This window comes from Alternaria dauci, chromosome 4, assembly GCF_042100115.1.
Source record: "Alternaria dauci strain A2016 chromosome 4, whole genome shotgun sequence".
NCBI lineage: Eukaryota > Fungi > Ascomycota > Dothideomycetes > Pleosporales > Pleosporaceae > Alternaria > Alternaria dauci.
The window spans coordinates 32,859-45,615 of NC_091275.1; the positions used below are offsets into that span (position 1 = coordinate 32,859).

General features: G+C 53.8%; 1 protein-coding gene across 1 annotated transcript; it reads left to right on the forward strand.

The window, feature by feature from the left end:
• Nucleotides 1–11,017: 11,017 nt before the first annotated feature.
• On the forward strand, nt 11,018–12,487 carry ACET3X_004688 (uncharacterized protein; the record flags this gene model as incomplete). Its single annotated transcript, XM_069451139.1, has 1 exon — nt 11,018–12,487. The coding sequence occupies one exon, from the start codon at nt 11,018–11,020 to the stop codon at nt 12,485–12,487; it is 1,470 nt and encodes a 489-aa protein (XP_069306732.1).
• Nucleotides 12,488–12,757: the final 270 nt, after the last annotated feature.

Here is a 12,757-nt window from a genome sequence, read left to right on the forward strand (position 1 = left end):
GAGGCGCAGAACCCACGCACCCTCCGACAGCATTTCCAACTGAAGTCGCTTGTCGGTGAAAGACGACTTTGTCTCGGACGTCTCAAGAAGGATGCGGAATTGCGAGTCCACTGTCAGTGCGTCAAGGAACGCCATGGTCCGCCTGTCTTCACTGGACTTCTCCTGGTAAGCCGCTGCCTGCTCTTTCAGCTGGTCCTTGGTGAAGTGCTCTTCTTCGATGTATTCAAAGTAGGGCGGCTTCTCGTTCTTTAGCAGGACGTTGCGAGCAGCTTCGGACTCCTTGCGAACAACCGCTGTCTCCGTCTCTTTCATATGGCGTCGGATTACGATAGGGAAACGTGCCTGGATGCCAGCGGCCTTGAGCTCCTTCCGTCGCTCTAGGCAGGCCGTGTAGATCCTGAGCATAGCGTCGTCGAGCTGCTTGTTCAACGGCGACGTGACCCAGAAAGCAGCAAGGCGACCAAGGCCATGGATAACGCCAGTTTGTTGAGCCTCGTAGTGCGCAACAGCCAGAGCCTCGATGATGCGTGTCTTGCCAACGCCACCAGGACCTTGGATGAGCGCTACACCACCGGCAAGGGCGCGAAGCTTCTGCAAAACGTCGGGTTGGAGTGAGCGGTTCAGACGCTCCATGATGCTGTCCTTAGCACCGTTGTCTCCCAAATACGCGAACATGCCGGCGAAGTAGTCCACGATCTTGTCGTCTGGGAAGCGAAGGTAGGAGTTGTGGAGGATTTGAGTGACATCGCTAAAGGCATCGCCGCCTCGGAAGTAATGGTTAAGGGCGTTGATCTGGCGCTTGATTCCCACGGTGGCAGGGTTCAAGCGAGCAAAGACGTAGATGCCGCGAAGCTTACGCAATGCCTCTTCAGCTTCAGGCAAAGTACGATAGTTAAATGCACAGCTGTAGTGAACGCCCTCCTTGAACAGGGGCTGCTCGGCGAAGGATGCACCCAAGCGAGGGCGGTAGAGAAAGCCGCCTATGTAGCTAGCGGGCGTGATGCCTGCGGACGGTTTGATCTCAAATCGCCAGGTGTCCGCTTGCTCCTGGTAGGGACTGAACTGGATGTCCACGAAGGCGCCCTCGCGGTAGCTGGCGCCCTCTGGTACCCTGAGCTCGGCGTAGTATAACCGGTCACCGCCGCCGCGAACCTTCATAATCTTGGTGTCGGTGATCTCGAAACCCTTCTGCTTGGCGGCCTTGCGCAGTTCGTGGACAAGGTTCTGGTAGTGCACGGTGACGTACTGTGTGTTGTTCTGGAATGCCCACTGGGGAGGGACCTTGAATCCTTTCGGCTGCTTGTCGACAGAGATCTCCATGCCAGTCTGAGGGTTGACACGACAGTCCTTCCAGTAGAGCAGAATCGGGTCGTTCTTGTATTGAGCTTGCATCTCTTTGTACACGGTATCCATGCGCTCTTGTGCTGACTCTGTGGCGACCGTGAAGAAGTGCAGCACGGTGCCCTCGCCGCCATTCTCGAGGATATCGCGAGCACGATGGATGACTTCATCGAAGATCCCAAAGTTCTGGTGGGAGAAGAACCCCAATCCGTAGAGGGGGCGGGAGTTCAGAGGTTGTCCGTCAGGTTGTTCGGTTTGGAGGTCGAAGCGGAAGTGTAGGAGCATCCCTAGTTCGCTGAGTGCAAGCTTACTAGCAGCTCGCTTAACATCTTCTTGGGAAACCCTTGAGGTGAAGAACTCATCGGTGATCTTCATGGGAAGTACAGTGCAGTTGACGATGTTGTGGGCTGTCAGGGTAATGGAGGCTGCCCGATGAGCGTGGCCACGGAGGGTGATACTAGCGTCGTCGCTCGGATAGGAAATATCCATCTCTACACTAACGGAGGAGACATAGTGAGGGATCTTCCGAGTGAATAACTTTGTTGTGAAGCTAGGTTTATCCAGTGGTGGGGCCATGGTTTGGGCAGGAGGAAGCTCGTCTTTGCCATCCTTGGAGACGTCCTCCTTGGAGACGTCCTCCTTGGAGGCGTCCTCCTTAGGAGCACGAAACTTGCGGGTTTTGATCGGCTGGGGATAGAAGCAATCCGAGGCAACGTGGCCGAGACGGTTACAGCCGTTGCACCTAGGGCCCTGGTCTGCTGCTGGCTCACTAGGGCATTGCTTGGAGAGGTGCCCGTGACCACCGCAGTTGAAGCACTCGTTCGTGGGACAGTCGCGGTAGACATGGCCAACCTCGCCGCAGTTGGAACACGCTTGCTGTTCGAGCTTCTTGGGGCAATCTTTGGCCCTGTGGCCTGGTTCTTTGCAGGTGAAGCAGGCGTGCTTCTCTCGGTCAGGGGCGTCGGGAAGGCCTCCGAGCTGGACAGAGTCTTTGCCGGGTGCCTCCAAGACAGCAATGCCCTGGTCGTAGACTTCTGTATCATGCGGCGCCGACGTCGGCCGGTCATTGACCATGTAGTGCATGACAGACTGGTCGGCCATGCTGGACGATATGCAAAAACAGAGTTTCAACGGTAGGTGAGACTTTGTTTCTATACGGACAGCACATCGTTAGCAATCGATCAGCGGAACAGGAGGCCACAACAACTTACCGACAAGGGTCAATGGGTAGGTAGAGATATCGACGTTGAGAGTGGTTTGCTTTCAAGAGAAGCAATTCGGGGAAGGTGTCAAGTAGTTGGTGTGGAGGAAAGTGTTATTTGTGCAGGACTAGGTAGCGCGAGCGCGAGAGACGCTAACGCCAAGCAAATTTTGCGTTGCTCACCTTGGGTTGTGCGTGAGGAAGCGAGGAGCAAGATAAAGACACGTGAAAAGAAGGATTGGATGGAGAACGATAGGGACGCGAAGAGGATATGGGGATCACCCGAGTTCTACAAGTTGGTACCAAGAGACAGAAGTGGACAGCCAGTCGACCTTTGGGCAATAGGAAGATAACTATCGGACCGGCCATACAAATAAGCGAGGACATGCCAAGGTGAATGGGAGATCTAGCGAGCGTCAAGGCCACAGCAATGCGCAGCGTGTAGCCGGCTACGTCTTGGCTCTCTCCTTCGCGACTACAGTTAGTCCTACGGCTGGGTGATCCCCATATCTCTTTTCGCTTTCTTTTGTTTGGTTCTATCAACTTCTATGCTCGATTCAGTTCACGATGACGGCCAGAACTGCGTTTGGGTGATCCCCATGTCTCTCCCTACTTTCCCTGCTCCTTGTCTCTCTTCTCCCTCTGCTCGCTTTCTATACACTCGGGTGATCCCCATATCTTTTATCAACTTTCTCTGTTTCGCGCGTACGCAACGTGAGCCCGCGTCAGAGTCTTGTGCGCTGTACCCGCAATGCTCAACAGTGAGCGCTCACGCCAGAACCGGGTGGCTATACTATGCCCTACTCCTGGTCATCGTTCTACTAGGCTCAGTACGGGCGACGAGGCTAAAATTACTGGGAGCTTCCCCTTTCACTTTTCACCGCTCTCCGGCTGTTTCCTCGCGCATGTTGCCACAACACGAACGTTGCGACGCTCGCCGCAACACCACCCACCCACCACGTACCGCAGCATCGTCAACCTGCATACACCTTCTACCACGGGTGACTAGGATGGACGATAACACGCAGTCACCCGCCCATCCACCGGCAGGCGACCCCAGCTCCCTTAGCTACTCGGGGAACCAAACAGAGATCTTCCGCGGCTTCGGCATCGACGACGCCACCAGACAAAAGGAGATAGCCAGGACGATTGACAAGATTCTTGTGGACAACTACCCCGATGCACGCAATCGAGGTGCAGCAAAGCTCAGCGACACTGCCAATGAAGACCTGAACAAGAACCTACACGCCCTGGTCTGGAAGTCCGTACCCGACTTCCGCAACGAACCCAAGGCGTGGAGGACAATGGCGATTAGCAAGTTGATCACACATTCTCTCAATCGCCTGAGGAAGCGTAAAGCGGAAGGCGACCATGCTAAAGCCCCAACCCCCAACCCCTTGACGGCAACCTCTACACTCCAAAAGCGCGAGTTATCGCCAGAATCAACGCACAACTCCAAAGACCACCCACCTAAGCGCTCTCGATCCAGAACCGTTCCTACAGGATTCACGCCTACTCCGAACAACGACAAGCCTGCTAATCCTCCCATGCCAACCGCTTCAAATCTCGACACACAGGTACATATATGCGCCGTAAAGGATGGAGAGATCAGCGAAGTAGTCAGCATGGTCGAATTCAGTGACATATGTTGGGAGGGCATCCCCAACTGGGAAAAACTACGCGACGAAGCTGAGCAATGCTACGAAACTGCGCAAGGCCTAGGACTCGATGGATTCGACTTCAAGGGCCGCTTGTTTATCGCTCCAAGAGCAAATCAGCATATCGGAATTGGAAGCCAAGGTGGATTCAACTTTGCTATGCGAGAAATCCCAGCTGGCACAGCCGTAGTGTTTGTCACGACGGTTAGATTGAACGTAACCGACACGCAAGTTGCCTCCTCCAAAGTCGTCCCGCCAGCAGAGGTGCAAGATGGTCAGCAACAAGATGCCACCCACATGCAAGTTGCCTCCTCCGAGCCCGCCCCGCCAGCAGAGGTGCAAGGTGACCAGCAACAAGATGCCACCCACATGCAAGTTGCCTCCTCCGAGCCCGCCCCGCCAGCAGAGGTGCAAGATGGTCAGCAACAAGATGCCACCCACATGCAAGTTGCCTCCTCCGAGCCCGCCCCGCCAGCAGAGGTGCAAGGTGACCAGCAACAAGATGCCACCCACATGCAAGTTGCCTCCTCCGAGCCCGCCCCGCCAGCAGAGGTGCAAGATGGTCAGCAACAAGATGCCACCCACATGCAAGTTGCCTCCTCCGAGCCCGCCCCGCCAGCAGAGGTGCAAGGTGACCAGCAACAAGATGCCACCCACATGCAAGTTGCCTCCTCCGAGCCCGCCCCGCCAGCAGAGGTGCAAGGTGACCAGCAACAAGATGCCACCCACATGCAAGTTGCCTCCTCCGAGCCCGCCCCGCCAGCAGAGGTGCAAGATGGTCAGCAACAAGATGCCACCCACATGCAAGTTGCCTCCTCCGAGCCCGCCCCGCCAGCAGAGGTGCAAGGTGACCAGCAACAAGATGCCACCCACATGCAAGTTGCCTCCTCCGAGCCCGCCCCGCCAGCAGAGGTGCAAGATGGTCAGCAACAAGATGCCACCCACATGCAAGTTGCCTCCTCCGAGCCCGCCCCGCCAGCAGAGGTGCAAGGTGACCAGCAACAAGATGCCACCCACATGCAAGTTGCCTCCTCCGAGCCCGCCCCGCCAGCAGAGGTGCAAGATGGTCAGCAACAAGATGCCACCCACATGCAAGTTGCCTCCTCCGAGCCCGCCCCGCCAGCAGAGGTGCAAGGTGACCAGCAACAAGATGCCACCCACATGCAAGTTGCCTCCTCCGAGCCCGCCCCGCCAGCAGAGGTGCAAGATGGTCAGCAACAAGATGCCACCCACATGCAAGTTGCCTCCTCCGAGCCCGCCCCGCCAGCAGAGGTGCAAGGTGACCAGCAACAAGATGCCACCCACATGCAAGTTGCCTCCTCCGAAGCCGTCCCACCGGAAAGTAAGGAGCTTACACCCAAGACACTCAAGGAGATACTAGATTTGGCGGCCAACATACATCCATTATCCTGGTCGAGGGAAGAATCCACACCTAGCAACAGCGCACACAAGCAGCATCCTGTAGGTCCGTTCTCGTCATACATGTCCAGGAATAACAGCATCGCCTTCCCCCGCACACTTCAACCCTCGTCGTTCACACCCGTGAATCTGCTACCGCTCGCCAGACCTGCCAAACCACCGTCCAGCGCACCTAAGTCCTTTCTCAAGTTTGTCGAGACCTTCCCTTCTAATAGCTACCACGGTAGCGGACTAGACGACCCAATACATATCAGCGACGATAGTGGTAGCAGCGATTCTAGTGACAGCGAGTCTAGTAACAACATGGACATTCTCGTAGACGATGAAGAGGTGCTAGAAGAATGCATGTTAGACGAAGGCGAACCGGAACAACCCCCATTGAACGAACAAGCTAAGACCCAGGCAAACGCGCATTTCTCGAGCACTATGAAGGTGAAGATGGATGGTATGTCTGCTTTTGCGCACGCGCAAAAGTCGAACATAGACTTGTGGGACTTAGCCGCGCAAACCTTCGGCCTTGCGCTCGACGACCTCAAAGGCGACCAGATCAACCTCGGAACTGGGGTCGGCTTAAACCCAGATTTCCACCCGCTACCCCATCAGTTGGTCGGCGCCAAGGATGGCTTGGATGTCCTCGCCGGCGACCGAGGAGCACTTGTCATCGCCGACGACATGGGCATGGGCAAGACGATCACCGATGTCCTCATATGGTATCTCAATTTTGCTAGATCGTACCAGCGCCTCGGCATCAGCGCGACGCCAGACTTCCCCTACACTGCTCTCAAATCGAACGGAGACGAGATAGAGACGCCGAATCTGTTTGGATGCACCTACTTTGTTGCGAGTGCAGCAGGCCTTGAAACATTGGTACAAGCATGGCGTATGATCATGGGTGGCAGCGCCCACTTGGCTCAAGGATCAGAGTACAAGCCACCGAAGCTGATAGTCTTGCACGGTACGGGCGAAGAGATTGTACAGCGTTATGGCGGTGCGAAGAACAGCATCTACTCTAGCATGACACCAAAAGAGTGGGATGAAGTCAACCGTCGCCCTAACTGGTTGAAATCACGATTGGCCTATGGGGAGTACAACAAGGTGTGGAAGTTGAACAACCCGACTAAGGAATGGGCAAACAGCGTCCCTGAGACATCGGACTTCAGACCTCAAAAGACGAGCGTTAGGTTCTTGATAGTCTCAACTCGCGAGTCTTGGAAGACGAAGATCTTTGGCACGCTTGTCGATACCTCTGCGCCCCCTCAGTACAAGAGGCTAAAACAACAGTTAGAAAAGACCGACAAGAGGCATACTAAGAAGAGGGCGGCGTTGAGAGCACAGCTGAGCCTGTGCGCCAAGACGCATATGGACACTTCACGATTGCCTGCGCTTGATGGTCTCGGCCCTTGGCAGGCTCGTCGCATGCAAATATGGACAGACGACAAAGGTGTGAGGGTCGAGGTGTGGTTGGTCACATTCGTTGGTTGCGCTGCAATAATCATGGTCGACGAGCTGCATACCGCCCCGGGTACAAAAACTCAAACCTACACCCACATCATCGACCCCATTTTGGACTACAGGCCCAATGATCATCGTACTGGTATAGTAGGTCAGACGGGCACAGCTCTCACGAACGGGGTCGACCTGGTGTTAGGATTCGCCGACCACGTGATCCAGCGGTTAGTACAAAAGCAGTCCACCGATCCAGGCGCCAAAGCTTTAGCCAATTTGAAAGGGGTAGATTGTACTGCAGTGTGGAGAAAGCTCCTCAATAGCTACAAGAAGTATCACGACGGGATGCAGCGTTGTAAAACCGAGAAGGAAAAGAACAAAGTACAGTCCGCGCTCGACAAGCAACTCCAGTCCGGCGAGATCAAGGACATGCTGAACAATTTTCGGGACATGGTTCGGTGGTGTTTCATAATGCGCGACACCGACAGTCTGGATCCCTGGCGCAAACCCCTCAACGTTGTCACAGCAAAGCTTACTGTCAACTTCACGTATCTGCAGCACGATGCGTGTTACTTCGCTAACGTGGAACAAGAAGAGTCTCGCGTGCTAGCCGCGGTCAAACAGCATTACGAGAAGGAAGTGGAGGCCTGGGAAGACCAAGGGGGAGAGAGCAGCAAGAAGTCCAAGCCCACCATGCCCCCAGGCGCAGTCGCAGACTCCGAGGCCTACCGCATTGCGCGACATGTCAGCATCTTTCCTAACCTTATGGCCGCAATCAACAATTGGGATGCCGACCAGCTTATCGGAGATCGGATCCTCGACCCTCACCGCAGTCTCAGTAATAACAACGAAAACCTCCGCACAGCTCTTGTGAACAGCGACACAATTCGACACTCATTCATCTGGGACATTGCATTGGAGGCTTGCAAGGGCTCAGCCAAGGTCGCATACATTCACAAGACGTTGGAAGAGCTACGCAACAAGAAGACGACCATTCCCCATCCCCGTCCTCGCGCACACCAAGGAGAAACCCTAGAGTACAGAGCCAAGTACGTCGTACTCGCGAGCTCGACATTGTCACGTGCTCTGATCTACGCTTACATCTGCCAAACGTTTGGAGAGAAACACGTTGTTCATGCCTACAACGCCGTGACACGGGACAAGGAAGTACCCAAGTGGAAGAAGGTCTGGGATGAGGGGGGCGGCAAGGTCGACGATGGCGTCTATATTCTCGTGGGTGCAACGGGCGCGATGTGTCAGTCAATATCGCTTACAGAGGGCAACATCTTGCATGGTCTTGAGCCTCAGAGTAACGCGCATATTGCTGAACAGGCTGCGAAACGCCAACATCGCATTAATACGAGGTTCGCCGAAGTCTTCGTTGAATGGCTGACAACTACTGCCCCTCAAGGATGCCGAGACACCATTGACATGAGGATAGTCAAGAACCTCCAAGCTAAAGGCTATTTTCAGAGCACGATAAAGGCGCAAGACTGAGATACTTTGAAGGAATGACTGCCCGGAAATCGCGGAGACATACTGTAACTTTCTCAAGTAGTCTGTAGTACAAAATCGATCCCATGACTCAATACCGATATAGGCGCACCAGACTAACATAGAGTAACGCTGTACGTATTGCCTACTGCTGCCACTGTAGGAAGCCTAGAAAGTTGCCTCTGTTAGCAATAGCAAGTTACTGCTGTACCTAGGTAACGTTGTGAGTGGAAGCGCTGCTGTCAGCCTGACTTGCGGGCGCGTGGTCTTCCGAGTCAGGCCGAATGCAACCTACCACACTAAATACTACTCCATGCTTCGCAACCGCTTCGCAATGTGCCCTCGCTAGCAACCAACCGTTGCGGCAACTTGCGTCCCAAGCCATATCGCAACCGCTTCGCAACGTGCCCTCGCTAGCAACCAACCGTTGCGGCAACTTGCGTCCCAAGCCATATCGCAACCGCTTCGCAACGTGCCCTCGCTAGCAACCAACCGTTGCGGCAACTTGCGTCCCAAGCCATATCGCAACCGCTTCGCAACGTGCCCTCGCTAGCAACCAACCGTTGCGGCAACTTGCTTCCCAAGCCATATCGTGATCTAATGACATAGTTTTGTACGACGGCTTACGCCGAAAAGTCAGACATGGATGCGATACAGGCTCTAGCTGCAGCCTATAGGGTATATAAGCTCTCGGCGGTACAGCCACCTACTGCACTGAAATACGAGCTAGACCAGGGACAGGACTTCAACAAGAATGCGATTCGGAACACGGTGCTGTGCAACACCAAGGCGTTTGCAGATTCCAATGAAGCGAATCTACCAAAGCGAGAATCGGAGACTGAACAGCAGCATCACGACAGGATTGCACGCCGCATTTCAGGAGAATCAAACTAGGGCGATCGACTCGTTCGTGGAAGATCTGAGGAACCAGTGGCCAAGGCAGAGTCCCAGCGTGCCGTCCAGGACTGAGTATACTGCCTACCTCGACGTTTTCTCTACAGCGACAACCATTAGGAATCAGTTTGTTCATTGGTTCAACAACCGTCTGTTCATGCAGCAGACTTGTCAACAATCAAGCCAGCTTGATCGCTATCAAGCTGGGGCATCAAGCTGGCGTATCAATCAAGCCAAGCTAGAGTAGAGGTATAAATCAATTAAGCCAAGCTACTATAAGCTAGCTTGATTGTTTGGCTTGATTGGCTTGATAGAATTAATACTCTATAAAGAAGGTTAAAGTAAGTAAGTAAGGTCACGTGGTGATAAGATCACGTGGTGATAAGATTATATAAGGATACCCCTACACTATCCCCTTTTAAGCTTCTTGAAAGGGGGATTAATTTTGTTAAGCTAATCAAGCTAAACAAGCCAAGCTTATTAATTTTAACCATCAAGCCAATCAAGCTAAGCTGAGGTAGAGGTACCCACTAATCAAGCTAAGCTGGGGCACCCAGCTTGATTGGCTTGATTGTTGACAACTCTGTCATGCAGTACCTTGGACAGTCCAGAGAGTTGCCCAAAAGGTGTTAGTAGGTGTATGAAGCCATACCGTGGTCTCTGCGTAACTTGCCCTCGCTGGCAACCAACCGTTGCGGCAACTTGCGTCCCAAGCCATATCGCAACCTTGCAGCTGGAACATTCGGACGCTTTAACTACCTTAGGGCTGGCGCTCCAACCTTCTTCACGCTGCACCTCTAAAGGCAAATACTAGTGTTATATTATTTGGAACTGCGCTCTTAGATGTACGAGGCAGAGCGACCCTCCCTATCTAGGACTACCTCTTTGAGATCTTTCGTGTCTTCAACAACTAAACTTTAGTATTCAATATTATATAAGAATAGCACTCTAAAAAGAGAAATAACATGTATTCTACACTCAAGGACGCGACCTCTTCTGGGATTAGGGACCGTACTCTACCTTGTTAGTCGGTGCGACTATATGCCGCACCTTGCCGGCACGCCCTGGCCCCCTGCTTTCCATGCCACGTCTTCTTTTCTCTGCTGTTATTCTTACTACTTTTCTACCCACACACTAATCGCTGGCTTAGAGCGTCAGCCTTGGTTCTAAAATGGATCAGTTACAGCTCGATAGTGACCATTGTCAGGATAAACACAGCGGAAGAGGCTTTCCTGCACAGTGGGACGCTACAGTCGCTAACAACTTAGCATACAGCCCACCTAACCCGTCCTACAGCAGATTTCTTGCGCGTCGTCTCGCAGAACCATGCCGTGTACCAGGCGATGTACGATACGCGGGATGGATCGTTCCAGAAGTAGGCGACGACGAAGCGTGCAAGCCGGTTTTCATAGCCCACTCGACACTAGATGCGATATGGCTGCTGAAAGAGACGCTGGGTGCCAGCACACTTGACGCAGAAAATTGGGGGCGTCTCACAAGCGCTGCTATGGACTTTGCTAGTAGTAAGTCTCTAGAGCCTAGAAACTTAACTACAGCGCGGCTAATGACGCCAACGGAAGGCATCGCGGAGGACCGCATGGCTATAGACTCAGACAAGGACGATAGCATACCGCCATCAGCACAGAGGGCTACAGGCGACCTTGTGCCGTACCGTAAACGTCCAGCCTCCTCATCGCCTATTCGCAGCGAGATCCGTGCCAACAGCTTAAACCGCCTAGCAATACAGGAGGACAGCGCGGACGAATCGACGGCTAGGGCTAGCGAAGTCAACACTATGACAGTACACGCTGGCAAAGACACAGCTAGAGCGGAGGGGGGACACGAGCGCGGAACAAGCGACGAGGACAGCGAAAACCAGAGTGCGACGACGCCTCTATCCGTAAAGAGGTCCGCAACAGTTACAAACAAGAATCGTCTTGCAGAGCTACGGCGTACAAGAAAGCTAGAAAGATCGCGTGTAATAAAGCTCGAGGCGATAGGCTTAAAGGAACCGCCTGAGAAGATGCCTGCGCAGGAACGTATGGCGTACGGCAGCATTGCGCCAGACGATGAGCCGACGATCTCTTGGATCTTCAAGCAAAAAGTCGCGGAAGATGCTGATTTCTATACAGCCTCGCCAACACCCTACTATACTGCCTGCAGCATGCTAGCAAAAGCGCGTGCTTTTGGAAATGCAACCTCGCAGTACAGCGCTGCGCAGTTCCTGCATAATTGGCGGAAACAGGGCACGCCGTTCTTGGTAAAACCAGTAGATCGTTATGTTCTTACCCAGACGCAAATGTCGCAGTCAGTGGATAGTAGCGCAACACTTCATACTGATGCCGACAATGCATTCTGCTTTGCCTGGGACATGTGCACACGGTACGAGACGATGCTTGCAGCTGTAAACATTGGCACTCGCTGGGCTTTCGCTTTGCTAGGGAAGGCGTACGCTCGCAAGGTCGACGAAATCCAGGTCGCTGATCGTCTAGCCAGTAACGACAGAACTCGCAACAGGTACGGGAAGGGCCAGGCACGAACAGAGGCTATCACATATTTGGTCCATCTGGTTTGCCAATCACCATCTAAATCTGACCACGCAGCCTTTCGTTACCGCCTAAAGCGAGCGACACGATGGTTCGACATAGTTCAAGCTCTAGGCTGGGGATCGCTGCTGCTCATACCCCACGAAGAGGTCTCAAACCATTGGCTCGAGCGTGTGCTGCGGAAGAACCAGCGCGATGTTTTTCTTGAGCTAGTGAAGCGCGAACGGCCGGAAATTTGCACGGCAAGCAGGGCCCTCGAAGCCTGGCTAGGGCCGGATGGAATTACTGGTGCGCCGATTGCTGGAAAGGAGAGGCTTAGCATTGAAGCGAATGCGCTAGCTACGGCGGTGGGGTTAACAGAGATTCCAGACAGCGAAGCCGAAGATGACACTGATTCTGACGCATCGGAAAGTATCCCGGCATCGCCGGCGCCATTGCGACAGATGTCGGTACTTGAATTATTCTGTCCTGTAAGCCCTATAGGTTGAACAATAAACCGGGTTACCTGACGACCCTGAACTATGCGCTGCGGAAAAAGAGTGATGGGCTCGAAGAGCACAATGCTGAGCTTCTAGCGACACTCTACGGAAGTAGTGAGGTAGACGAGAGTTGCTAGTCATAGCGGTGCTTATTAGCAGGTGGGGTGTATGCGTCCGTGTTGCGGAAGCTTGCCAATTTAGTGTTAGGCTAGGTCTGTCGTCTAAGTCACCGGCTGTACCGTGGCTCTCGACGATTACAGCCTGCTAGGAAGCTGCTGT